The sequence below is a fragment of the Budorcas taxicolor genome, chromosome 11, assembly GCF_023091745.1.
Source record: "Budorcas taxicolor isolate Tak-1 chromosome 11, Takin1.1, whole genome shotgun sequence".
NCBI lineage: Eukaryota > Metazoa > Chordata > Mammalia > Artiodactyla > Bovidae > Budorcas > Budorcas taxicolor.
Genome location: NC_068920.1, coordinates 31784825 through 31812714, shown reverse-complemented (window position 1 = coordinate 31812714; position 27890 = coordinate 31784825). Strand labels below are relative to the sequence as shown.

The 27890-nt window shown below is 46.6% G+C and overlaps 2 protein-coding genes across 5 annotated transcripts; one reads left to right on the top strand and one right to left on the bottom strand.

Moving 5' to 3' along the window:
• Window positions 1-9635: 9635 nt before the first annotated feature.
• ZFP57 (ZFP57 zinc finger protein) lies at window positions 9636-19360 on the top strand. 4 transcript variants are annotated; one of them, XM_052647758.1, is made up of 5 exons: window positions 9636-9765; window positions 12048-12547; window positions 13005-13131; window positions 13827-13907; window positions 14745-19360. In XM_052647758.1, exons 2-5 carry the CDS (start codon window positions 12362-12364, stop codon window positions 16016-16018), a joined length of 1668 nt encoding a protein of 555 aa, XP_052503718.1. In that variant the 5' UTR covers window positions 9636-9765; window positions 12048-12361; the 3' UTR covers window positions 16019-19360. The 4 variants fall into 4 exon arrangements, with proteins under 4 accessions (XP_052503718.1, XP_052503720.1, XP_052503721.1 ...); XM_052647760.1 differs by having other exon boundaries at window positions 13803-13907; window positions 14748-19360; XM_052647759.1 differs by lacking the exon at window positions 9636-9765 and adding an exon at window positions 11293-11420.
• Window positions 17230-26893, bottom strand: MOG (myelin oligodendrocyte glycoprotein). The gene is made up of 7 exons (XM_052648190.1): window positions 26809-26893; window positions 25352-25699; window positions 21323-21436; window positions 19797-19817; window positions 19446-19466; window positions 17694-17810; window positions 17230-17396 (listed from the first exon to the last, which is right to left on the bottom strand). Exons 1-7 carry the CDS (start codon window positions 26891-26893, stop codon window positions 17230-17232), a joined length of 873 nt encoding a protein of 290 aa, XP_052504150.1.
• Window positions 26894-27890: the final 997 nt, after the last annotated feature.

The following is a 27890-nucleotide window of genomic DNA, read 5'->3' as shown; positions in this document are numbered from 1 at the left end:
GCCCCTGACACACACACTTTTTTTTAATGCTAGTTCTCTTTTGCAGGGTTCAGTGACGTTTCTCATTTTTACAGAAGTGTCAGATAGTTCTGGAGTTTAAAACTAGTTTCGCTATTTTTCATTGCCTTGTGTTTGTTCAAGTTGCTTATCCTTTTTGATGTTCATTCCTAATCTGTAAAGTTGGAAAATAATAGTTCCTAGCATTTATAAGAGGATTTCATTTTTGTGAAACGTTAGCATGTATCAGATATTTCATAAATATTGGGTTTTCCATTTGGAAAGACCTGGGTTGGGCAAAGATGGTGAATAAGGAGTTGTTCCAATCTGCCTCTTCCATTCCTCCTACCCTCAGCCTCAAAGGTTATCTTGAGATTGCTGTAGGTCACCATGCAGTTTTTTTGTTTTCTGTTCATATCTTTATCGGTAACTGCTAACCAGGCTGTAAAAGTCTAGCTTATACCGTGTAATTTATTTGTGTGAGAGACTTAATTTTGAGAACCTCCTATGTGCCAGACATTATCAGTTACTGAGATGAATTAAGAGAAATCCTTGTTCTTGGCTGGTTTACAGCTAATGGCATAGATCACTCTACGAACAGATAATCAAATAGGGTTATGACAGAGGTATGTCTAGGTGTGTACAGAGGAGGGACATCTAACCGAGGTGAGCAGAGTGAGGAAGAAGGTCAGAGTATAAAGTGTAGTAATATCTCATATTTCTGCCAGCTCCATATTTTGTCAGTTTCTATCACCCACTTAAACAAGACCTTAAACATATTTGGATTCACTCAGAGGTAACCCAACTCACCTATCTCAAATAGATGTCCTTCCAAAAGTTGGTAAATTTGGGGTTCAGAATCAGTGAGTAGAGAAGCCGAAAAAGGGAAAGTGGATGGCTTAAGGAATATTACACTTAAGTTATGATCGTCCTGATGCCCACCCTTTTGTATCAGCAGGACACCCTTTACCACAGATATTGCTAGATCAGCACTGTCCAATAGACCTTTCTGTGGTGATGTAACTCTTCTATAGCTTTCCTCTTCAGTACAGTAGTGGTTTCCCACATGTGGCTACTGAGCATTTGAAATGTGGCTAGTGCAACTGAGGGACTGAATTTTTCATTTTATTTCATTTGCATGGATTTAAAATTGCTACATGTGGCAAGTGACCACCATGTTGTACAGCATGGTGCTAGATAAATATAACTCCTGTGTTAGACCTCAATCCCACCGTCCATTTTTTGTCTTTAACAATATTTGCAGGTATAATAGATCACTCCATTAGTATCAGTTTAGTTCCTTTATATTTGAGATGCTCCTTAATCCCACAGAGATTAAAAAATTACTGTAGGCAACTTCTGTGTGGAAATGAGTTGATTGAAGTTGCTTCAACTGGGTTCAGGAACTAGCCCTCCCCTTGCTCCTTTTGGAATGTGACCAGGACACCTACCACCATCTTATTCCTACCACCTGATTTGCCTCATGCAGACTTTTTTGCCCTGTTGTTCTCTGGTCTTCCATCTTCATGTCACAGTTTTAGATTATATACCTTGCAAAAATGTGGATCATCAGTATGCAAGAGAAAAAAGACTTAGAAATCCAAATCACTAGGGTAATGATAAACCCTTTGAGTTGAGTGGGATAGAAAAGTAACTGATACATAACTGTTGGTAATTGTTTACCATGAAGATATTCACTGCTAGACCATCCTTTTGACCTGTAGGTAAGTAAATGTTAGTCGCTCAGTTGTGCCCGACTCTTTGTGAGCCCATGAACTGTACTCAGATTTCTCCCATCTAAATAAGCTTCTATGTGCAGGAATTCCCTGGCATTTCAGTAGTTAAGACTTGGTGCTCTCACTGCTGAGGTCCTGGTCAGGGAACTAAAATCCCAAAAGCTGAGTGGCACCACCAAAAAAAATTTTTAATTAAAAATGTAAAAAAAAACACAAACCATATTTGTTTGCACTCCTTCATAGTGAAGACTCTTAGAAAGTCTATACTGGCTCCCTGCATTCTGGCTTCAGTGCCCATCAGTCCACCAAATCCCTTTCTGCTGAGCCATCAACAAAGTGATCCATGTGGCTATATCCAATGAACAGTTAAGGGTGGAATGAAGAGAAGAAGGTGCCAACAATAGCAGAAGACCCTATAGGCATTTGGCAGCAAGAGGGGTCAAGAATTCAAGGGTAGGAATGCAGTACGTAGAAAACGAGAGACCAGAGAAGAGCAGTCGTCCTGAGAAGCTGGAGATCAGGCAGGGCGCAGTGGAACCTGTTTCAGAAACTGGAGTAAAGTACCAAAGGAAAAGATAAGCAAGCAGTCATAAGACTCAGGATAAAACACTGGAATAGGAATAGAAGCACTGACAGATCCAGGCTGTAAAACTATTGACTTGGTCTCCACTTAGGATCGAACAAGTTCTGAGTCTTAGGCTAAGCTGAGCCAACAGTTGGGGTTTAAGAAAGTCCAAACTAGGTACTTTCCTGGTGGTCCAGTGGCTAAGACTTCTTGCTCCCAGTGCAGGGGGCCTGAGTTCAATTCGTGGTCTGGGAACTAGATTCCACCTGTTGCAACTAAAAGATCAAAGATCCTATATGCCACAACTAAGACCTGATGCAGCTAAATATATATATATATATTTTCTTTTTTAAAAAAAGGAAGTCCAAAATAGAAACAGATTATGAGGACACAGAGCAGGAGACAAAGCAGATAATTACTATAACCCTTATACTGTCACTTAACATGAGATAAGATTTTAACTCATTAAAGCATGCCTGATATTATCTCTAACCATGAAAGCCACAGTGGCTTGAAAACTGAGCCTCAGGATGTAAGATGTACAAGGCTGGTGTATTTTAAATAGAGCTGAAGTTTTACAAATTAGAATAAGTCTGAATCTGTGGCATTTTTAAACACGAATGTGGTAGGAAACATGAAAAATTGACTGATACCTTGACTATCATCCCATTGTCAAGTGGCTTTGCAGTAAAAGGCACATCATGTTGTGTGAGGCCTTCCCAGGTGGCACAGTGGTAAAGAATCCACCTGCCAATTCAAGAGACACAAGAGTTGTGAGTTCAGTCCCTGAGTCAGAAAGATACCCAGGAGTAGGAAATAACAACCTGCTCCAGTATTCTTGTCTGGGAAATTCCATGGATGGAGGAACCTGGTAGGCTACAGTTCAAGGAGTCCCAAAGAGTCAGACACAACTGAGCATGCGCGCGCGCACACACACACACACACACACACACACACACACACACACGCATCTATCTACTTACATGTATGAGAGAAATCAGAATTATACAAATCAAAGTTGTGTTTTCTGGAAAATCAAAACCATGACACATTAGTTTCAATGATATGGATGGAGGAGCCTGGACTAGAATAACAGCGCTGTACCCTAAAGTGTGGGCTTCCCCAGTGTCTTAGTGGGTAAAAAAATATCTGTTTACAATGCTGAGCCATAGGTGATGCAGGTTTAATTCTTAGGTTTGGAAGATCCCCTGGATGAGGACACGGCCACTCACTCCAGTATTCTTGCTTTGAGAATCCCATAGATAGAGGAGCCTGGTGGGCTGCAGTCCCTAGGGTCACACTGAATCAAACACTACTGAAGCAGCTTAGCACACATCACCCTAAAGTGTCAACACTCGGGAGACACCACTAATACCCCTTGAGGGGCTCAAAGAGCCAATGGAGCCCATCTGCCAGGAGCAGGTGTGGACAATGCCCCATGCTGTGTGGCCTCGCTCACAGTAAGACAAGTCAACCTTTGACAGCAGTCACAAGTCCAAATCAGAAACTGGGTCCTGAGACTTCCCTGGTGGTTGAGTGGCTAAGACTCCAGGCTCCCGATTCGGGGGTCCTGGGTTCGATCCCTGGTCAGAGAACTAGAACCCACATGGGGCAGCTAAGAGTTCACATGCTGCAACTAAAGATCCCACGTGTCATGCAACAACAAAGATTGAAGATCCCATGTGCCACAACCAAGCCCCAGGGCAGCCAAGTTAAATAAGTAAATAAATGTTGAAAAAAAATCTGAGTCCTTTACTTTACTAGTTGATGATGGTGAATATCTTGCCATGTCTGGTGTGAAAATGGACTCAGGCAGCAGGGGAGACAGTTCACAAAACATGTTTCCCTCTGCAGCTTGATTATAACCAACCCCATCAGAGACTAGACTCATTCTGTGTGCATTCACCTGAGTGACCCAGATGGTGATAGCTTATGATGGATGATATCAGAGTCGTGATCTCTGAAGAAGATTTAGCTTTGGGATCAGGGACCAGGCTTGATCACTCAAGAACTTTTGTGTTTTGAGTTTTATTAAAATAGAAAGAGGGACAGAGAGAGCTTCTAACATAGACATCAGAAGGGGGACAGAAAGTGCCCCCGCTCACCAGTCTTTGCAAGGGAGCTATATACCTTATTACAGTAAAGGGTCTTACCAGACACACTCCCAAAACAAACCTTCTTAAGATAACAAGATGAATCAGAACGTTCTTGTTAAGAAGAAACATGTCCTAGAGCAAGATACATTGTTATATTGACTAAGACAAAGCTATGTAGGAAAAAAGTTTGTCCTTCTCTCCTTGAGAGCCTCAGACCCCTTTCTCTTTCTCGAAGGCCCTGGATTCCCTCCTCCTCAAGGGCCCTGGACTCCTTATCAACCTACCTAAGGATGAACTTTCTCAGTGGTTAGATAAGCATTTATGATTTATTTCCACAGTTTCCAGCTCGAAAGAGAGGTGCCTAACCAGTCTAGTTTTCACGCGGCAGACCAAATAGGTTGGCAACAGCCCAAGAGGCAGTAAAACTACAGGAAGGTTGATCAAAGGGATTATTGGTGAGAGCCATGAAATGGCCTTGAGTTCTGCCCGCCAAGAGGACTGACAACAGCCATTTTTGGCTCTGCATCACTGGCAATGAGACTGAATGGCTGAATCAGCCTGGGAGAGAGTTGAATTTAGCGGAACCACAGTGAACCAGGGCCAGACATTTAGGGAAATCTCTGTGAACTGAGAGCCACATGGAACCAGCAGCTCTGCTTCAGTGGGCAGAGTAGGGGGAAAGTTTCCCCAGAGGGATATCTGCCACTTTTTCATGTAAAGTAGAGATGCTGAGGCCAGGACAGCCGCATCCTTAAATATACCATTTCCAAGTGGGGATTATTAAATCCTTCCCACTTTGTCAGAAGTTGAGTCCAAGCTGTAGCATGTCTGACTCTTTTCAACCCCAGGGACAGTAGCCCACCAGGCTGCTCTGACCATGGGATTCTTCAGGCAAGAATACTGGAGTGGGTTGCCATATCCTACTCCAGGAGGTCTTGAGTCCAAGTTGACCTACCCTCAAATGTGAATATTAAGCAAGAGTGTCCGAAGGCCTCCATGTGTTGGGTGCTTAGTTTCAATAGGAGCCCAGTAGCAAGCTGATGTGGCTTTTCAAAAAAAGAAAAGTGTACCCAGTAACCATGTTAGGAAGGTGGCAGGCCCAGAACCCTAGGGGCGCCACTGAACACAGGCTGCCTCCACCACCATCTCCACCTGCCTGCTATTTCCACCTGACTCTGTGGGCGTCTCCTCAGCCTGCCCACATGCATCATCTGTCTGCAAAGGCAGATCACTGGTTCAGGTACCTTGGGGAACACTCAGATTTAAAACCTATCTCTAGGGACTTCCCTGGTGGTCCAGTGGCTAAGACTCTGTACTCTCAAAGCAGGGGCACTGGGTCTGATCCCTGATCTGGGAACTAGATCCCACATGCTGCAATATTAATAATAAAGATGATGAGTGCTGCAACTAAAAGACCTGGTGCAGCCGAAACATAAATCAGTTCAGTTTAGTTTAGTCGCTCAGTCGTGTCCGACTCTTTGTGACCCCATGAACCGCCGCACGCCAGGCCTCCTTGCCCATCACCAACTCCCGGAGTCCAACCAAACCCACGTCCATTGAGTTGGTGATGCCATCCAACCATCTCATCCTCTGTCGTCCCCTTCTCCTCCTGCCCTCAATCCCTCCCAGCATCAGAGTCTTTTCCAATGAGTCAACTCTCCGCATGAGGTGGCCAAAGTACTGGAGTTTCAGCTTCAACATCAGTCCTTCCAATGAACACCCAGGACTGATCTCCTTTAGAATGGACTGGTTGGATCTCCGTGCAGTCCAAGAGACTCTCAAGAGTCTTCTCCAACACCACAGTTCAAAAGCATCAATTCTTCGGCCCTCAGCTTTCTTTATAGTCCAACTCTCACATCCATACATGACCACTGGAAAAACCATAGCCTTGACTAGAGGGACCTTTGTTGGCAAAGTAATGTCCCTGCTTTTTAATATGTTATCTAGGTTGGTCATAACTTTTCTTCCAAGAAGTAAGCATCTTTGAATTTCATGGCTGCAATCACCATCTGCAGTGATTTTGGAGCCCAAAAATATAAAGTCAGCCACTGTTTCCACTGTTTCCCCCCTTTTTGCCATGAAGTGATGGGACCGGATGCCATGATCTTCGTTTTCTTAATGTTGAGCTTTAAGCCAACTTTTTCACTCTCCACTTTCACTTTCATCAAGAGGCTCCTTAGTTCTTCACTTTCTGCCATAAGGGTGGTGTCATCTGCATATCTGAGGTTATTGATATTTCTCCTGGCAATCTTGATTCCAGCTTGTGCTTCCTCCAGCCCAGTGTTTCTCATGATGTACTCTGCATAGAAGTTAAATAAGCAGGGTGACAATATACAGCCTTGACGTACTCCTTTTCCTATTTGGAACCAGTCTGTTGTTCCATGTCCAGTTCTAAGTGTTGCTTCCTGACCTGCATACAGGTTTCTCAAGAGGCAGGTCAAGTGGTCTCGTATTCCCATCTCTTTCAGAATTTTCCACAGTTTATTGTGATTCACATAGTCAAAGGCTTTGGCATAGTCAATAAAGCAGAAATAGATGTTTTTCTGGAACTCTCTAGCTTTTTCCATGATCCAGCAGATGTTGGCAATTTGATCTCTGGTTCCTCTGCCTTTTCTAAAACCAGCTTGAACATCTGGAAGTTCACAGTTCACGTATTGCTGAAGCCTGGCTTGGAGAATTTTGAGCATTACTTTACTAGCATGTGAGATGAGTGCAATTGTGCGGTAGTTTGCGCATTCTTTGGCACTGCCTTTCTTTGGGATTGGAATGAAAACTGACCTTTTCCAGTCCTGTGGCCACTGCTGAGTTTTCCAAATTTGCTGGCATATTGAGTGCAGCACTTTCACAGAATCATCTTTCATGATTTGAAATAGCTCAACTGGAATTCCATCACCTCCACTAGCTTTGTTCATAGTGATGCTTAAGGCCCATTTGACTTCACATTCCAGGATGTCTGGCTCTAGGTGAGTGATCACACCATTGTGATTATCTTGGTCATGAAGATCTTTTTTGTACAGTTCTTCTGTGTATTCTTGCCACCTCTTCTTAATATCTTCTGGTCCATGCCATTTTTGTCCTTTATTGAGCCCATCTTTGCATGAAATGTTCCCTCGGTATCTCTAATTCTTGAAGAGATCTCTAGTCTTTCCCATTCTCTTGTTTTCCTCTATTTCTTTGCATTGATTGCTGAGGAAGGCTTTCTTATCTCTCCTTGTTATTCTTTGGAACTCTGCATTCAAATGGGTATATCTTTCCTTTTCTCCTTTGCTCTTTGCTTCTCTTCTTTTCACAGCTATTTGTAAGGCCTCCTCATACAGGCCTTTTCCTTTTTCTTGGGGATGGTCTTGATCCCTGTCTCCTGTACAATGTCACGAACCTCCACCCATAGTTCATCAGGGACTCTGTCTATCAGATCTAGTCCCTTAAATCTATTTCTCACTTCCACTGTATAGTCATAAGGGATTTGATTTAGGTCATACCTGAATGGTCTAGTGGTTTTCTCCACTTTCTTCAATTTCAGTCTGAACTTGGCAATAAGGAGTTCATGATCTGAGCCACAGTCAGCTCCTGGTCTTGTTTTTGCTGACTGTGTAGAGCTTCTCTATCTTTGGCTGCAAAGAATATAATCAGTCTAATTTTAGTGTCGACCATCTGGAGATGTCCATGTGTAGAGTCTTCTCTTGTGTTGTTGGAAGAGGGTGTTTGCTATGACCAGTGCGTTCTGGTGGCAGAACTCTGTTAGCTTGTCCTTTTCCAAGGCAAACCATAATTCCAAGGCAAACTTGGATTCACAGTAATCCAAGTCTATGCTCCGACCAGTAACAGTGAAGAAGCTGAAGTTGAATAGTTCTATGAAGACCTACAAGACCTTCTAGAACTAAAATATATCCTTTTCATTGTAGGGGACTGGAATGCAAAAGTAGGAAGTCAAGAAAAACCATAAATAAATATTAAAAAAATAAAATAAGCAAGCCCCCTTCCCCACCCATTTGCTAACCATCCAGTACTAACCAAGGAGTCAAGACGCCAATGTGCAGACTTCAAAGCAGAGTCTGGTTTCCTGTCCCGTGAAGCCAGATGTGGGCTTTGGCAAGGCTCAATATCTCTGAGTCTGTTTACCAGTAAAGACAGAGTAACAATTCCAACCTCTCACAAGATGTTTATGAGGATTTAATGGAGGCTATGTTTTCAAGTTTTTTTTTTTTTGAAAATTGTAAAACCCCATGCCAGTGTGACATGTCAAACATGATCATGATACAAAATGGTTTGTGATAAGTGCTAATTAAGCGGAAAGAATAAATGTAATTTCTGTTGAGCGGATTAAAAAAAAAAAAAGACATTGCTGAGAAACCAGATAAGCAGCTAAGGTTAAGTAGAACTTTACCTGGGTATGGTCCTCTCTGCGCCACATGCATGCTGTTATCATCTAAGTCACAGTGTGTATTCTCCCTCTTTGTCTTTGCTTTTCTAAGGTGCTATGTGCCTCCAGGTCTTCTTCTGGGGGCCCATGAAGATCTCATTTTTCCCCTTTGGGCTCTAGGTGATGGTGGTTGGTGATTGTGTGTTTTTGTTGTTGTTTGGTTGCTAAGTCTTGTTAGACTCTTAAGTGACCCCATGGACTGCAGCCAGGCTCCTCCATCCATGAGATTTTCCGGGTGAGAATACTGGAGTTGGTTGCCATTTCCTTGTCTAGGGGATCTTAAACCCAGGGATCAAATCCAGGTCTTCTGCGTTGCAGGCAGATTCTTTACCATCTCAGCTACAGTGGTGAAGAACCCGCCTGCGAGTTCAGGAGAGGTGGGTTTGATCCTTGGGTCAGGAAGATCCCCTGGAGAAAGGAATGGTAACCATTCTTTTCCATTCTCCAGTATTCTTGCCTGGAGAGTTCCATGGACAGAGAAGCCTGGTGGGCTAGAGTCCAAGGGGTCACAAAGAGTCGGACACGACCGAGCTACAAACATATTCTTTACCACTGAGCCACTTGGGTAGCCCAATTGTGTGTTTTTATCAGAAATAATTCAACCCCTTTTCTCCCAAGAGTGAATTGAGACTGGGAATGGGATCCTAGCCCTGGGTGGGACCAGCAGCTACAATTGGTAGGAGGGATGGGCTAGTGGGATGGGCGGTTCCTTTTTCTTTTAAGCTTCCTAGATTGTTTTGAACTCTTGACTTGGGCGGTCCCACAAGCAAAGCCAGGCAGGGTACGCGGTGTGCCTGCGGAAACCGGCGAGGAGAGCGGGGCCGGGCCGGGGCCCTGGCAGGGCCGGGGCGGGGTCGCGGGCTCCCGGTACACTTGCGCTGGGTTGGAGCGGCTAGCCGCTGGCCCAGCGGAAGTCCTACGTGCTGGAGCCCGGGTCCTCGGCAGCGGCGGGTGAGTAAGGACAGCGGGGAGTTGAGCTCGCGGTGGTGGAGGCTAGTGAAAGGTTTGTCCCGCGATCTTCCGCCCCCGACCTCGGCAGGCGAGGGGAGCGTCGCGCCCCTAGTCCCGGAGGAGTTTCCCCAAGCCCTGGGGAAACCTGGACTGGTCAGGGTGTGGTCCGGAGCGGCGACCACTCTTTCCCCGGGGATTCGGCCAAGAGCACGGGCTGCTAGCACGTGTTGAAAAAGTCGGGGTCCCAGCAACGAGGTTTCGGGGCAGTGCAGTTCCCGTCAGCGGGACAGGTTCAGTGGGTATTGAGGAGCGGGCCACGCAATCGTGAGCGAAACTCTCCGTCTCTGCCCGCGGGAGCCTCCGAGGCTGGGGTCCGAGGTCCAGCGCGCAGTGGCCAGAGGTGAGCGCCGCGGGCCCGCGATCTGACCGGGCAGAGCTAGGACCGAGCAGAGACCCGAAGACCGGATGAGAAGGGCGAAGGCCCGAGGGTCGTTCTGCTTGGCCGGAGGGTAGAAAACTCCAGTGGCTGAAGCAGCGGCGAGCGGGGCGGGGAGGGCGGACCCCCGAAGCCTGGAGGGTGTTTTGGGGATTTCAGTGGTTCTCAGAATCGCTACTGGAAACACTGGACGGGTTTGAGATTAGAGATCGAGTGGACTCAGCACTGGAAAATGGCGACACATTCCCTCGAGGGGCTTACGTTCTTGGAAGGGCGGGGACGGGCCCTGAACTGATAAACAGGTCTGCGCCTAGAGTCATAAGTTATCCCAGCCGCCTTGCACTAGCCGGCCAACCGGTTTGAGCTCTGGGGCGAGTGGATGTAGAAAGTACTCTCTAGGTCAACGTGGCAGGGGCAGGCGGCAGCGGCCAGAAGTTCAGACTCCATAGTCATGCTCTTTCCCCAAACCAGATAACCAGCCTAGAATCTGGACCGAGCGCCCCGGGCCACCACCCCCAGCAAATGCTTTTGAGAAAGACTTACAAGGGTGGATCTTTCCTGAGGAAAAACAATAGAGCCAGAACTTTGAGGATACGATTATAGAGACTTCTGAAGTGTTACTTTTGCTGTGTTCCACGGGCTAGTAGGAGAATAATCCAGACCTGCCCCATCTCACTGCTTGATTGTGGATGGGCTTGAAGCGAAGGGAGGGAGGGACCAACTTCACCTCCTAGGAAACGCACCTTTCCTGTCAGCTTTCTTTTTAGCACTTCCCTGGTGGTTCAGACGGTAAAGCATCTATCTATGATGCGGGAGACCCTGGTTCGAGCCCTGGGTTGGGAAGATCCCTTGGAGAAGGAAATGGCAACCCACTCCAGTACTATTGCCTGGAAAATCCCATGGACAGAGGAGCCTGGTAAGCTACAGTCTATGGGGTCGCAAAGAGTTGGACACGATTGAGCGACTTCACTTTCCTTTTCTTTTTAGTGATCCTATTAACTTCATTGTTGAGCGCCCCTTTCCTTTCTGGCGTTTTCAGTTCTACCACCTTTCAAAAAAGTGAAAGGAAGAACATCAACAGGTTTTTAAGTCTTCATTCTTTTCATTCCATTCATTCCATCTGGAGGGAGGCCTGGCGGGGTTGAGTGGCCTTCCGCAGGAGGAGGTGGGAGTTCCGCCATGTTTGGGCAGAGCAGCGCTGGCTTCCTGGGAGCCCTGTGTAAGTGTTGGTTGTTGGGCTGTTACCCCCTTTTTAAATTTTAACGGTCGTTAAACTAACTCTGCTGTGGGGCATGCAGGATCCCCATAAGGGATCAAGCCTGGACTTTATACCACTGGGCCAACAGGGAAAGTTCCTTCCTTATCATTCTTTACAAGGATCTGTATGTATTAAAAATTCACAGAATCATCTTAGATGGGATCTTAGAGAGTCTCCTTTAATCTTATTTTCCAGGAAAACCACATCAGAATGAAGACACTTGTACAAGGCTGTTCGTGACAGAACCAGGGCTGGTTACATCAGGCATATGCTTTCTTTCCAGAATACCATACTGCCAACCTAGAGGGGGCTTTGGTACAGTGGGGATCTTGTCCTCGGTGATAGAGTCCAGGCTTTGAACACTAACTCTGCTGTGGACTGGGAGCATCCCTGAGCACATTACCTAGCATCTCTGTACTTTAGATTACTTAAAATGAGGTTCTTAATCATTACCTCATGAGGCAGTACTGAGAGGTTTTAGGTACAGATCAGAGGTTCAGTAACTCTTGGTGTTTCCTGACCAAATTAGGAAGCTGTTGTTCCTCACTCCCCCTCTTACTGATAAGTTTTGTTTCTCTCTGACCTCAGGTTCCTGGAGGTGGGCAGCAGCTAGAAGCAGGGTGAAGCAGAAGGCAGATGACACCTGCAGAGCTGCAACCTGGCATCACTGAATAGTGACTGCTGAGCCAAGGGGGACCAGGTCCCTGAACTCTGTGGCTGAGGCTTGAAGGGAATCAAAGGTGTTCTCAGTTGTGAAAGGAGAGTTTGGACAGCAGAACAAAAAAGGAAGATAGCCCCCTGGAGCAGATATCTTTGACACAGGAGGCCAATTCAAACCCCTTGCAAAGGCCTTTGCCAGGTCTCTCCATCTCCTTAGTCGCTGGAAGGTAGATAGCCCCAGGATGGAGCCTAGTCAGCCTTGGGGGCCAGGCCAGGCATGGATAAAGCTTAAAAGAGATAGCATGGAAGAGAAGGTGTCTGACCAGCCAAAGCCACTGGAACCTGAACAGAAGCTGCTCCCTCAGGTGGATGAGGAGGGTCTGCCGAAAGCCCAGAAGGGAGAGGGCTGGTGGAAGGCGTGGGTGAAGGTGAGGAGGCCAAATGAGAGGAAGGGAGGGAGGGCCCGGGTCCTGGACTCTAGGAGCTCATTCATCCATTATCCTGTCTGCAGACCAAATGGAATCTCAGAGGGTTCCAAGCTGAAAAGCATCGAGGAGAAGGGGCTTCAAGTCCTTTTTTCAGATTCCACACCAACCTGGAATCCTTCGAGGACTACTTGCTGAAATTTATCAGAGTGGCAGCCTTTCATCCTTCCTACTTGTTTTCAGTACATACCCCTCCCTTCTCCCCCTGCATTGTTCTCCCTTCCCCTCCACCCTTCCTTTCCTCTCTGTACATTAAAGTTGCTGACTTTGTACTTGTCTTTTCCTGTTCCTATTTCTTCCCTCCTTCCGTGGTTTTTCTTTTCTCTTAGTGTTCTGAACCTTTAGACTGGATGTCTGTCTGTCTATATACAAACTCCCCGAATCTCTGCTGTTCTTTCAGAAGCCAGTCACCTTTGAGGATGTGGCAGTGAACTTCACCCAGGAAGAGTGGAAATGTCTAGATGCCAGTCAGAAGGTCCTCTACCAGGATGTTATATCAGAGACTGTCAGAAACCTGATGTCTGTGGGTAAGAGGCTGGGATTCCGCACAAGCTTTCTGTCCCAGGCCTTTGGAACATCTGGTTTCCCTGGATAGGTAGATCAGCTCACAGTTATCTTCACTGATCCTTGGTTTTGGTTCTTTATATTCCAGGTGGGAAAGATTTGGGTTACTAGGCTCAGGGTGAAAGAAGGAATGAAAGCTTGCGTGAAGGCAAAGATAACACTTGGAACATGATGACAGTGTTTTCAAAGAATGCAAATCTGCCTATTCATCCAGCCAGTGTTTACTGAGTCATTTGTCTTACGTGGGCTTCCCTGGTGGCTTAGAGGTTAAAGCATCCGCCTGGGATGCGGGAGGCCCCAGGTTCGGTCCCTGGGTCGGAAAGATCCCCTGGAGAAGGCAAATGGCAACCCACTCCAGCACTCTTGCCTGGAGAATCCCATGGAGGGAGGAGCCTGGTAGGCTACAGTCCATGGGGTCACAAAGAGTCGGACACGACTGAGCGACTTCCCTATTGTCTTATGTACCTGGCACTTTGTTGGAATCTGGCCTTTTGTGTGTCTCCTCCCAGCACTTAAGTGTCCCAGATTATGGCTGTTAAACCACAGCTATGCAAGAAGGGAGCCTGTTGTCCCCATGAGGTGTGAAGGGGCTGAGCCTGGGACCTCAGCTCTTCTTCTCCTTCCCATTCCCCAGATGGAATCTTTCTGTCTAATCTAGATCTGATTGCCAAGCTTGAGCAAGAAGAGAAACAGTGGGAAGCAGATCTCTGTTCCCCAAATGGAGAAGGCTTTCATTCAGGTGAGAATTGCGGAAGGAGAGAGGAGGGTGAAAAGGGCCTAGGACCTGCCTCAGGAGCATGGAAATGCCTACGAGGAACAGGGCTCTGTATCCCTGGTCCTAGCTTGCATCCTTCCTGCCTGGACATCACCTGCTCAAGTCCCCTGGCATCAAGAAGATGAGTATCTGAGCCATTCGGGACAAGTGAATATCTTCAGTTTCCAGAGACTGAGAGATTCCATGTCAGTTGCTTATGGCAGTGATAGCCTCTTGATTAAAAAGTCCTTCCCAAGAGAAAAAGAAAGGGATAGGAGATAAGCTTGATGCCGAGTTGGACTAAGGATGACTTGTTCCTGAGAGTAGAATAAGGACTTGAGAGAAATTTAAGTCTGAGCTGACCCCACTCCTGGTTTGCTGGGACAGTTCTGGTTTATGCTTCTCACCTCAGCTTGATTCTTAATATCACCTCTGGTCATCCAAGTGTCCCATTCCTCATGATATATTATGAGGTCACGTGGATATCTGGGGTGTCTGGGAGTGTGATCAATATTGCAAATGAGAGGAATTAACACACACATTGTAAATAAACTATACTTCAGTAATTGAAAAAAGAAAACTGAAAAGAAATGGATTTCCAGAAATGTGGTTAAAATTTTGATCTCCAATATTGTTGGAAGATTCCAGTTAAATTTTTTAATGCTTTTAATTTGAAAACCCAAAAGTTTATTCTTATCTCTGGTCTCTGAGGTGTAAGAGTGAGGGTGAATGTCGGGTGGGAGAGGAAGCAGTGTGGGCTGAACAGAGAGCTGTGTCAGGGCTGTCGTGATGAATCCCATCATTCTTCCTCATTCCCTCCAGGAGGCGAGAAGGAGGAACGCCAAGAACAGAGTCAGAGTTTGGGAGATGAGGGGACTGTTGATGACAAGAAGGCCTCCCTTGCTCACAGAGGCTCGGGCCCAACCTCTCCTCCAACTGGGTCCCCGGACAAGACACCAGCGTTGCCAGAATCCTGGGCTCGGCCAGCCTTTACCTGTCACACCTGTGGCAAGTGCTTCAGCAAGCGCTCCAGCCTTTATAACCACCAGCTTGTTCACAACAGCGCCCAGTGTGGGAAGTCCTTCCAGAACCCCAAGGACCTCAGCTCCGGCCGGCGCAAGCAACTCAGGGAGAGGCCCTTCTGCTGCTCGCTCTGTGGCAAGACCTACTGCGATGCTTCTGGACTGAGTCGTCACCGCCGTGTCCATCTGGGCTACCGGCCCCATGCGTGCCCCTTCTGTGGGAAGTGCTTCCGGGACCAGTCTGAGCTCAAACGCCACCAGAAGACGCACCAAGGCCAGAAGCTGGGGGCTGGAAACCAGAAGCATATTGTGAGAACTCTGGATACCAGAGCTGGATTACAGGGGCTGGCAACAGGGAACCATGCACCAGTGGCTGGGACCCAAGGACCCACACTTAAAACCAAGGGTCCCAAGACTCAGCCCCAGCCGTCAATAGACAAGAACAAGGCACCTGCCACCAAGAACCTGGTAATCGCTCAGGCCCCAGTTATTACAGACCCAGAGCCTGTGACCAGGACCCCAGCCCCAGAGCCTGTGACCAGGACCCTGGCAACCAACATGCGAGCCACACGCCTGAACACCAGGTCCACCTCTCACCCAGAGAAGCCTTCAAGACTCAAGGTCTTCTCTTGCCCTCATTGTCCCTTGACTTTTAGCAAGAAAACCCGTCTCTCCAGTCATCAGAAGGCCCACTTCACAGAGCAGTCCAACCGCTGCTTCCACTGCGGCAAGTCCTTCACTTTATTCTCCGGGCTGATCCGGCACCAGCAGACTCACTGGAAGCAGAGGGTCTACTGTTGCCCTATCTGCGACGTCTGCTTTGGGGAGAAAGAGGACCTTTTGGGTCACTGGGGGGGCTACAGAAGCAAGGGGCTGTTCCTGGGCAGTCCCCACAAGTGCTGGGCCATCCTGGGTCAGTGGCTTGGCTTCTTTCCCAATGCCTCTGCTGTGGCAGGGAAGGAAGTGAATCATTCTCCTAGATCCAGACCCTCAGGAAAGGGGAGGAATGGAGAGGAAAAGGCACGCAGAAGAAGGAAAGCAGACAAAGCAGTGAAGGTCTTGGAAGGGAAATGAATGGCCTGTCCGCCCGAGGTCTTTCTCTGTTTGGTTTTCCAGAGGAATGACCTCCAGGGTAAGGAGACTGGGATAAAGGAAGAGAGGTGAAGGGATAGTGGAGGACATACAGAAAAGAAAGGGGACAAGAAGTGGCACTTGGAAACTTGTATTGTTATTAATTAGCACCTAGCTTGTTTCTTTGTGTCTGATAGACCATCAAGTAGTAATTGTTCAAAAAGACAGTGGATCTCTATTAGGTATGAAGATGAGAGGGAAAGGATGAGAGAAGGGAAAGTCTGAGGGGCCCATCTGGACGAGGTGTGGAAGTAGAAGGGAGGTGTTTGAAAACAGGCGTGTTGCTCCGTTCTCATCCCTTGCTCCCCTGGCTCCTCGTTGAGCTGCCCAGACAAGATGGAGCTCTGGCCAGCACTCCATGGGTTTCTCCCCAGGTCCTTACTCTGCAGGTCACTTGGCTCTCTCTGAGATATTGTGGACTTTTCCTGCACCTTCTCTTCAACCCTTCACACCCCTCAGCTCTGCCTACCAGCGCTGAGATTTTGGAAGAAATGACCACCATTTGCAAAGCTGATGTGTTGTAATTTGCAACAAGGAGGTTCATGGCAGAGACCCACTTGTCTGTGTTACTCTGCAGCACAGGTGTCCTCTGACAGAGAGAAGAACACCTGCCTGGCTGTAGCCCGAGAGGACTTCAGGTGGAAGACAGACTAAGGAGCAGAACGATGTGGGCAGCAAAAAGGGGGAGAGGAAGGAAGGAGCTGGGGAAAGGGACAGACAAGGTAATGACAGAGAGAAGTCGATCCTGTTTGGAATTCAGAGCATTCCTGGAAATGCAGATTGCAATATCCCCGCAGCGAGGAGGGAGGCCAGTAAATGTGCAACTCAGTGGATGTGACATCCCCAAGGACTGATCCTTGGACCAGCCAGGCTCTTCTCCATCCCAGCCAAGATACGGTATCCTTCAGAAGGGGTTTCCTAGAAGGAGGAGAAAATAACTTGAAAAAGCTGTCAACAGTTCCTGTCATGAAACTGTTAAACCAGAGAGAAGAAAGACCCTGAGGAGCCACCCAGCATCAGAGGTGAGGCCCAGGGCAGCTGCTGTAGGGAATGGATGAACGAATGGGACAGGAGGCAGTTGGAGCAGGATTCCTGACAGTGGGGCTCCTAGCTGGGGCAGATCAGGCAGCAGACGAGAGCGCCTTCAGTTCCCATCATCCCCCAGGAGGAGACATCCCTCCACCCAGGCCAGCCCCTTCCTTTCCTCTTGGATTTTGATCCCTCAGTAGCCCCCTCTTTCCCTTGCTGCTGCTCTCTTTCTCTTTTGCTCTCAGCTTATAAAAAATTGAAGAAAACTTACTTAGCTCTTCAAGAAATTGTCCTGAAAACAAAGAGAAATAGGTTATGAGCGGAAGATGACTGGCTCCTCCCACATCCACCCTGTAGACTTTGTAGTCACGCCCCTACCCCCTTCCACTAAGAGACCCCGCAGATCTCAATAAGTGGTTCGCGTCTTGGATTCTCTGAGGAGTCTGGGGTTGGCCATTGGGACAGAGCAGGAAGGACATTCCGGCTCTGAATCTTGAACCCTGCTCCCATCCACCCTCTTTATGTTTCCCATTAGGGCTGGCTTGATGCCTCCAGCTCAGTGGTCCCGTGTGCTGCCCCAACACTGCACCTGCTAGTCTGCGATGTAGCCAGTTATAGCAGATGATCAAGGCCACCAGGGGTCCGAGAACCGGCACGATGACAAATAGGGTTATCTTCCAGCAGGGCACCATCAGGAAGTGGGGATCTGAATTGTTTGCCACAAAACAAACAGGATGAACATGTGTTCCCCCTGGTGTCCCACCCACCCCCTCCATTTATTATTGCATTTCTTTGGGATTGGGGGTGCTTAATCTGGGTCCCAAAATAGTTTGGATAGAATCCAGGGAGTTCATGAATTTGCATGAGAAAAGCACGACATTTTTATTTTCATTAACTTTGAACTGAATTTAGCTTTTTCTTCCTGAAAAAGGACTGTAGGTAACAAATCAGTTATCAGTGGTACCTGTGACTTTATCACCAATGGAAACAGCATTCCCATCAGAGTTGTTTCTGAAGTCTCAAAATACTGTTTATCAATATTTTGAAATACCAGATTGTTAGACTTGCCACTACATTTTATTTAATCTATAGTTTTGTTATTTAAATAAACATTGGTTACTTGAATCACAAATTTGTTTATATTTCAATAACTTTCAAAACAATGGTTTTCTTTCTAATCATATGTGTTGTATTTTATGTGTACATTTCAAAACATTCTGGGAAGGGAGAGGTTTGTGAGGCTTCACCAGACTGTTGAAGAGTACAGAGTTAAGACCTTTGTTATTTGAATCCTGTAAAACAAAGATCTTGGTCCTCCCCTTTGAGTTGGAGACTGTGTGTTTTTCTACACAGTGATTAAATGCCAGGGTGGAGCCAGGGGCACCTCCAGCCTTCAGAAGCAAACACTGTTTGGGAAAGCTGCTCAGGGCAGGGACCATATTAAAATTTCTGCGACATCCACTCAACAAGTATTCGGGTGCCCTTCTGTTGTAGGCACTGTCCTTAGGTGCTACATGATCTGCAGTGAACAAAAAAGACAGAAACCATATCCTTGGGCCAAACTTTTTTTTTTTCTTTGCTGTGTGGCATGCAGGAACTTAGTTTCCCCACTAGGGATCAAACCCGTACCCCCTACAGTGGAAGTGCAGAGTCAGTGGACTGCCAGGCCAACATTCTAGGGGGGATGTCTTCACTTCCCCCACTAAGTCTTCCCTGAGGAGTCAGTTACTTATTCTGTACTCATGAAAACTCATTTTTCCTTGTGATTTGTCAATGATGTATATGTACTTTCGTTCACCAGTTAATTTATGTGTATGTATCACTTCCCCAACTAGACATCAAATTGATGTGCAGAGGCTCTGTTTACCTCTCCTTTGTAATTCCTGAAAAAATAAAAGCATGTACATAAAGTATTTGTAATTCCTAGAATGAGTTAACATTGGGAAGCTGTTAGTTATAGTTCCACACATGAAAGTGTGTGCTTGTGTGCTCGGTCATGTCCAACTCTTTCCGACCCATGGACTGTAGCCCGCCAGGTCTACAGTGGGGTTTTCCAGGCAAGAATACTGAAGTGAGTTATTTCCTCCTCTAGCGATCTTCCCCACCTAAGGATCGAACCCACATCTCCTGCATTGCAGGCAGATTCTTTATCACTGAGCCACCTGGAAGCTCTAAGTGTTATTAATAATGCTATTATTTAACCAATGTTAGATACAGACGGTGACATTCAAAGAAAGAACAAGAGGGAGAAAACCAACTGGGAGCCGGGGGTCGTTATGTCCCCAGGAGACAGGAGTGAAACACCAGGCTGACCTGGAGGGCTGGGTATCCCAGAACTTACCAAAAGTCCGGTGGAGATTCTCTGAAAGAAGAAAAAATGCAAATAAACTTAGTAGTGCACTCGCAATGATCCTTTCTCCTCTGAGCCTTTGTTATTTAATCACTTTCAATTGTTTGTAGTTGTAAGTGGTGCACAATGATGGAGGAAGGGAAGCTGTAGGATTTTACTTCTGCTCTCCCTGAAGGCAGGGAAGAGGAATGAAACTTTGTATGTACGGTTTTAGGAGTTTTAAATAGTGAAGTTCTTGCTCCAAGGGAGCACAGGGTGTTGGGACAGAGGCAGAGATGGTCAGAGAAAATGACCATTTCAGTTATGGAGAAGGTCTGGGGAGGGAAGGTGCCTGGAACTCACCTATCTCTGCCCAGAGTTTTCCTAAAATAGAAAAAGGCAACATTGTTAATTCTACCTCAGGCAGTAGATGGAGACCCGCCACACCCACTGCCCTGGGCCTTTGTGCAGGCTCTTTTCTCAGCTTCCTGGGAGCATCCTTAGAGTGAGAACTATATTTGAATCCCGGGCTTCAGGCTCATTCTTTGGCTATTGCCTGGGTTAAAGAAATGGAGAACCGCGGTAGACTGCAATGTCCACCAACACCCCAAACCAACCATTACCTCCCCCACTGCTCTCTGCTCCTTTTCCTGCTGGTTCTGGGGTCACACGGGCACTGCACCCCGCTGGGTTGTCAATTTGTTAATCTAAAGCTACTTCCCATCTGAAGGGGGAAAGAAGGAACTAAACATTTAGTTGAGCAGCTGCTTTGTGACTGGCTCTGTATTAGGCACTTTACATAACACTGTCCTCTACCTTCTAGGAGGGAGGGTGTTATCTCTGCCGGGCACAGACAAGGCAACTGAGACTTGGAGGGTTCTGGTCATTGAGCTGGACCCAAACCCAGGCTGCCCAATTCCACTGCTGCTGCTAAGTCGCTTCAGCTGTGTCCGACTCTGTGCGACCCCATAGATGGCAGCCCACCAGGCTCCCCCGTCCCTGGGACTCTCCAGCCAAGAACACTAGAGTGGGTTGCCATTTCCTTCTCCAATGCCTGAAAGTGAAAAGTGAAAGTGAAGTCGCTCAGTTGTGTCCGACTCTTCACAACCCCATGGACTGCAGCCCACCAGGCTCCTCCGTCCATGGGATTTTCCAGGCAAGAGTACTGGAGTGGGGTGCCACTAGTCAGGTCCTTTCTCCTCAGCCATGTGGGTGAAGAGGTTACTGAATATCTGGGATGAGGTCATGGGGAGAGAAGACCCCACCAATATCACCCCTTTATATACTCCAAACTGTCCTTGCTGCTTTAGCCTCATAGGAATGGGAAGGGGAAGGAGGTCATATAGGCTTTGGCTTTGGGAACACTTGGTGGAGGGGAGAATCTTGTCATGAACACTCTTGGGCACAAGAGGCAGCTTCAGACAGCAGGACCCCAGTCCTTGGTGTTGGATGGAGAAGGAGAAATGCCTACTGTGTGGTAGGGACTTTTACTTAGAGTATTTTTAAACCTAATAACACAGACCTGCCAAATTCTGAAGCTCACACTCTCCCGGAAGAATGAGCTGCTGTGTATGCTACAGGGGCCAGAAAATAGGGGTTTCAGTTTGAGCTCTGCCACTTACAAGCTGTACCAGCTTGAGTAAATCTCTGAACCGCTCCAAGCCTCAGTTGCCTCCTCTGTAAAATGGGGTTATTGCATGTCAGCCCTACCTCTTATGGAAGCTAAAGGTCCTGTTGCCCAAATGATATTTACATTCAGCAAGATATAAAACTTGTCATTATGGGGTTCTGAACCCAGAAGTCCCTCAAAAATAGATATCAGCTGACCAAACTCCAAGAGGCCAGGCACTTCAGGGACAGTCCCCCGCCAGCCGCCCTCCAGCCTGTACCTCGGAGTCTGCGCTGCAGGCACAGGTAGACGAGGCCCATGGTAATCTGTAGCAGGAGCACTGGCAGGACGGCGATGAGCACCAGCACGCCGGGGTTGATCCAGTAGAAGGGATCTGAAAGGCAGAAACAGAGAGGCTCAGTGCTCAACCTCAACACCCAGCACAGGGCCCAAAGATGACTCAGAACTGACATCTGAGCTTAGGCTTAAAGGATGGTTGTTTCTAGGCAGGGCCAGTAGTTTAGAATGACAGAAGTCTATATATTAGGCAAGTCTTGGAGAGTTTTGAGAACCACAGAAAGGACTTAGATCTGACCCTCAAGGTCATGGGGGTACTCTGAAGGATTCCATGATGAGGAGTAACAAGATCTGACACACTGCAGGATGGGGGTTGGCGGGGGTGGGGAGTCAATTAAGAGGCTATGATAATAGTGAAAGTAAAAAACATGAGCCTGAACTAGGACAGTGCAGGAAATCGAGGTGAACTTAAACAGGAAAAAAAAGTCTTTTTAGTAACTTTTAAACTGAAATGTAGTGTTTCTTTCAATTATGTTTGTAGGTAACACTCTGAAACAATATGAACAGAACCTGAGACTTTGTCATCCCTAAAAAGCACAACTATTTTCATATCATAGTTGGTACAGAAATCTCAGAATATCACCTATGGTCACCGTTTTGAAATGACACTCTGATCAGGGCCACCCCATATCTTATTTAAAAGTAACCTGGAGCAACACAATTTGTATGACTATTTTAGTACAGGTATGGTATTTGTTTCAAACATCCTTCTCTGAGAAGGGGTCTGTCAACTTTACCAGTCTGACAAAAGGGTGCATGATGCAAAGAAAAGTTCAGAACCTCTGTTCTGGAGATTTTGAGAAAGTGGAATCTGTGGATTTGGTAGATGTGGACTGGAAAGGGTAAAGAGAGAGGGGGTAACCTTTGCCTTTCTGGTGCCATCAGTGCCCATTTTAGAGTCTGCCCTTCAGTGCCTCAAAGCTCTCCTGGTGTAGTCTCAGCATGCAGGGACTGCGCTTTTCATTTTGTCCTCTGCTTTAGGGGGCTAACGGCTTCCCTTGTGGCTCAGTTGGTAAAGAATCCGCCTGCAGTGCGGGCGACCTGGGATCGATCCTGGGTTGAGAAGATCCCCTGGAGAAGGGAAACGCTACCCGCTCCAGTATTCTGGCCTGGAGAACTCCATGGACTGTATAGTCCATTGGGTCGCAAAGAGTCCCACATGACTGAGTGACTTTCACTTACTCACTTAGGGGGCTAAATAAAGATACTGACATCAGGGTAGGCATTATGTCACAGCAAAAAACCTCAAACTGGTCTCTTAGGTAAAAATACCACCCTTCAAGCTGCAGTGTCAGGTTCTTGTCTGTTACTGTGTCCCCCAGGAGAAAACACAGTCAACTCTGGTTTCAAAGTTCTTATCGGAAGTAACCTGGAGCAACATGATTTAGCAATTACATACTTTAGTTCCTTTCTTTGTACACCTTTTATATTTTAACAAAGGGTTAGAATCACAAAATGAGAGAAAAGCAGACATTGAGAGACTTCTGATGTAAAGTGATAAGTGAAATGTGCCTGACAAAACAAATCAAACCTGAATCTGACGGTGCATATTCTAATCGATGAGTTCATAGGAAATAAAGGGTATGGAACACCATGTTGAACAACATGGGAATGAAATCATGGAGAGCTCCACAGGGCAAATACCTACCTGTGTATCTTGTCTGGATTGGATTCAAGCAAACCAACTGCAAAAATGTATTTATAAAATAATCAGAAAAATGTGAACACAGACTGGGTATTAATAAGAATTTTTGTTACAGTTTAAAGATGTAACTAATATTTTGGTTACGATTTTGTTTTGTTTGATGAGTTTTTCTGTTTGAGACATACATTCTTGAGGATTTAGCAAATGACGTGATAATGCTGCCTAGGATTTGCCTGAGCAATTCAACTGGGGAGGAAGTTGATGGGTGTGGTTGAATGAAACAGGTTGTCTGTCCCTGGTTCATAACTACTACAGTCAGGTGATGGGAACTGGGAGGCTCATAAGAATCTCTCTACTCCTGGGAGTATTTTACAGTTTCATAATGAAAAGTTTAAGGAAAGGTTTAGAGACAACTAGTAATAAAATCATAAAAGTGACAAGAAAAATGTAAAGTTGGAAAGTGAGATTAGAAACTCTTTAGAGAAAAGGGAAGGTAATTACACCTGAGAATCCCATGGACAGAGGAGCCTGATGCGCGCTACAGTCCACGGGATTGCAAGTGTTGGGCACGACTTAGTGACTAAACCACCAATTACACCTGAAATTTGGCAATCACATGCTTACTGCATTTCGGTCCTAAATTTGTCTTGGCTTCCTGGAGCCACAGGCTAGGTGAGTGGTCCCTTATAAAATACTCTTTTTTTTTTTTTTTTTTAAGACTCTTAGGCATGCAGATTACGAGACAGGAGGAAGTGGGTTGGATTATGGAAATCCACCCAAAGGAAAACTTTCTCCCCAGGGAGGTTTTTTTTTTTTTTTTTTCTCCTGAGGGAGTGGGGATGGGAAATGTATTGGGGGAGGTAGTTTTTGAGCAAGGAGGAAGTTACTGAACAGGAATGAGGAAAATCAGCCAACTGGAGAGGTCCTCACTCTTAGACTCCCTTGCAGGTAAAAATCCCCCAGTAAGAACAGCTGTATGAAGAACATTCTGTGCCACACAAAGCTTTTTTCACATGCCTGAAATCCCTCCGTAGAAACAGTGCTTTGTTATCCCACATACAATGCCATCTTCTGGTCCCAGCACTGCGACAGCGGCCCTTGAGACACAAAAGTGATCGATTGTCTGATGTTTGTACTGCAGGTGGGGAGGAGGGAAGGAAAATGACCTGAGGCTCTGGCCTCAAAATATTTTTGATCCTCAATTAAATAGCAATTAACTTTCAAATCTCCCCCTCCTGGTGCACATCTTAACTCCTCAGGGATAGATAAAACAAAGTTTCAAAGTCATCCATCACACAAAACATACTGCAATGAAATTCTGGAGAAAGGAGGCAATGGAGGTAAAATCTACAGGTAACATCTCTTTCTATGAATATATTCAGACGTTTCTTCTACTTGTTTAACTCGCAGCTATGTTTATCAGGAATATATTCTTCAAAAATGTACCTCATCTAATAAAACACCACAAACACATCAGCTGAGGAATTCATTGTAATAGGATTTGATCAATTTGACTCCTTAGGAATAGGGCTCTTATTCATAACAAATAAATAAAAAGACAATACAAAACAAAACAAGAAGGGAAAAAGTCCACTTGGATACTTTGATTAACTTTTAGACAATTCATATTCCCCTTGAGTAGCACAAAATAACACAAAAATAGATTGTTCTGGATTTTGCTGCCTGGATTTATCATTTTTTTCTATTTAAAATAAAAAGGTTTCCCTAGGCATACCCACAAATGTATACATTATGTATACATTTTTATATAAATGGATACATATGATGATATGGATAAAATTACAGTCCTTTTTCTTTTTGCTGGATCACACCCTATCCTCCCTTCTTTCCCCCAAAGTGAACCATATTAACTTTCTTACCGATGTCTTTTTATGTTTCTCTGATATAAAACATAAGGTTTTGTCCTGTTCCCTATATTTTGTAGCTGTCTTTTATTATCCAACAATACCTTGTGAAATGCCTCCAGGCTGTCTGGTATGGCCCTAAAGCAATTTTTTACATGGCTCCATGATATTCACTATATGGAAAACAGTGTTTGCTCAGTCACTCCCTACTCTTGGGTCTGGACTCTAATTCTGGCTTCTTTCTCGTGTAGAATAATGATGTAGCAGACATTGTGGGCATATGAATTCCCACGTGCTGATGTGTGTATCTCTATGAAGTTAATTCCCAGGAGCAAGCTGTTTGGGTTGAAGGATCTCATCTCCGCTGAGAGAATGGTCAGAGGCTCAGAGGAAGGTCTTGGCCATCGATCAGGCGATACCTACTGATACACACACTACTCACCTTCCACTTTCAATTCCATTGCTGCCTCCTCTTGGTAAGAGTGATCTCGGAAGAAGCAGGTAAAACCTCCTTCATCTGAGAACCTCACATTCCGGATCCTGAGGGTCACTTTCCCCTCCCCAATGGTCTCTTTTAGCAGCTGCGTGCGGCCCCGGTATTCAGGTGCCTGCTCTTCATCTTGGTCCTTGCCATTTCGGTAGAGATGAACCACCCTGGAGAAGGGGGGCCGATACCATCCCACCTCCATGCCTGTAGCATTCTTTCCTGGAGATATGCGACAGGGCAATTCCACTTCATCCCCCACCAGCGCCCGGATGGGGTGCCCTGGTCCTATTACTCTGAACTGTCCTGTCCAAGACACCAAAGAAAAGAAACTGAGCGTCAGAGGGAACCTGGACAAACAAGTCTTTCATGGGAAGGAAGGGCTGCTTCAAACAGGGAAAGAAGAAGAAGCTTGATTTTTAAGTGGAATTCTAGAGCCAGGGAGAAGCTCAATATTTCTTAAAGGTCTCTGGTTAGAGAGATACTGTGAGTTCCCTTCATAGACCATTCTAGCCAGTGGCCATCCCATCCCTTAGGAATGCAGCCAAGCATTGCTCAGTTTAATGGTCCCGTGGGCCTTCCTGTTCAGGCTTGGCCAGATTGATTCTTACACTCTGCTAAGCGGTTTTGCTTTGGCCACGTCACTGCTATCACCTCTCTATCACTTCTCAGCTCTCTGTCCTGTTCACACCCTGGTCCCAAATTCTTCTCTGAGATCACCCTAGAGGTGGCTCTATTTTCTTCTTCATTTCCTCTGTATCTTCAGCCCTCTCTATAGCTCCTGGACCCTGCCATACATGCTCCCAGTCTGTTTTCATCTGTGGGATGTATCTCCTCCTCAGACAGGGAGCGACTGGGAGATGAGGCTGCTTTCTCCATTAGACCTGCAAAGATTTCCTGAAGGCATGCATAGCCCCCCTCTGTTAGGTGGCTCCTTGAGGTTGGGAATGTGTCTTCTGAGAGCAGGGCTCCTCTGTAAAAACTTATTAGTGTCTGATCATGCAGAACAGAACTCTCAGACATGACAAGACACTTCAACAAACATTTATCGAGGTTTACCATGGGACAAGTGTGACTAAGCATGTTATAGGTTTCATCTCATTGAACCTTGACAGCAACACCAAAAGGTTGTTATGATATTCCCTGTTTGATAGGTGAGAAATCAAAGCTGGAAAGATAGGTAAGAACCAAGTTCAGGGAGAGCCCTGAGTTAAGGTCACATGATGGAGTTGGGGTCCCTTCTGAAGGCTGTAGGGAGGCTCTGAAGTTGTCTGAGGGGAATCATGTCAGCACATCTATGTTTTGGAAAGATCACTTGCATGGCAACTTGCAGATGTGTTGAAGGAGGTGAGCCCAGGGAACTAGCCTTTCTGTTCTCAGAGTCTCCCCAGGGCAGGAATAAAGAGAAATCTTACCTGCAGAGACGGAAGTCAACTGGAGGAAGAGGAAGAGGAGGGAGGGGAGACAGCTGGGCAGAGAGGAGCTCAATAAACTGGCCATCTCCACTGTCGGTGGGGACAGAGAGCCCCTGCAGCAGGGTCAGGCCAAGGAGTGGCCCTTGGGGTGCATGTCCCCACCCCTGAAAAAGTCCTAGGGGAGGATCGGGGAGGGCAGAGCTGCCCTGGCCCTGCCTCTTCCCCAGCAGAGCCACAGCTGTGCTCCCAGGCACAGCCCCACGTCATCCCTGCCAGGACTTACACAAAAGGGCTACAGAGCCAGGGATGACCAGGGTTTGCCTTCCCCACCCCCTCGGAGCCGGAGCAGAGGCTGCCTGGTACTGGGCCTTCCTCCCCCACTCCCTCCTGGCAGCCAGGCTTCCAGGGGGCTTCCAGGATCTGACCTGTTGGGATGAATCACTCACTGGACCTCAGGCTGGAGCTTGTCCAAGTGATCTGCAAGGTCTCTTCAACCCCTCACGTCCAGGCGCTAGCCAAGGGAGAGGGATCTGTGTTGGATTTTTTAAAAAATGAAGAAGAAACATTTAGACTTAGTTTCCTATTTCTACCATCTTCTGTCATCACCAGGCCATTCATTCCCCTTGATGTCTGACCTTCCTCTCTCTCACTGCAAATCTAAATGCCCTTCCTTATGTTCTGATGTGTTGCTTGGATTTAGTTAGCTTCTCCCTCCCAAAGAATATTAATACAGTTTGGAAAGTCACAAGTCGAGTATCACGAGTTGATTGCCACCTGTGCTTGGAGAAAGTATTAGAAGATCTGCAAAGTCAGTGACTGTCAATCAACACAGGCACTGAGGACAGACCAGCAACCAGGATGCATCCTCCAGCCGGGGCATCACTCTCCAGTTTCTTCCGTCTCACAAGGAAAGCGAGATCTGGGGTGGAACCTGCATGGAACAGACCATGGGGTCACAAAGTGTCGGACACTGAACAACCAAATAAACAAATAAGAATCCATTTTCCTTGCATTGGACGCTCAGAGTCCCAACCACTAAGGAAGTTGCCGAGAGCTAGGATTTGAAGTCACTCTACCTCTGA

Coding starts and splice junctions, on each gene's coding strand:
- MOG (XM_052648190.1), bottom strand. CDS start 26,893: ATGGCCAGTTTATTGAGCTCCTCTCTGCCCAGCTGTCTCCCCTCCCTC. Junction 21,437..25,351: donor AATGGAATTGAAAGTGGAAG/GTGAGTAGTGTG, acceptor TCTGCCTTTCAG/ATCCCTTCTACTGGATCAAC. Junction 19,467..19,796: donor AAAACTCTGGGCAGAGATAG/GTGAGTTCCAGG, acceptor TTCTTCTTTCAG/AGAATCTCCACCGGACTTTT.
- ZFP57 (XM_052647760.1), top strand. CDS start 12,362: ATGGAGCCTAGTCAGCCTTGGGGGCCAGGCCAGGCATGGATAAAGCTT. Junction 12,548..13,004: donor GGTGGAAGGCGTGGGTGAAG/GTGAGGAGGCCA, acceptor CTGTTCTTTCAG/AAGCCAGTCACCTTTGAGGA. Junction 13,132..13,802: donor CAGAAACCTGATGTCTGTGG/GTAAGAGGCTGG, acceptor CCCATTCCCCAG/ATGGAATCTTTCTGTCTAAT.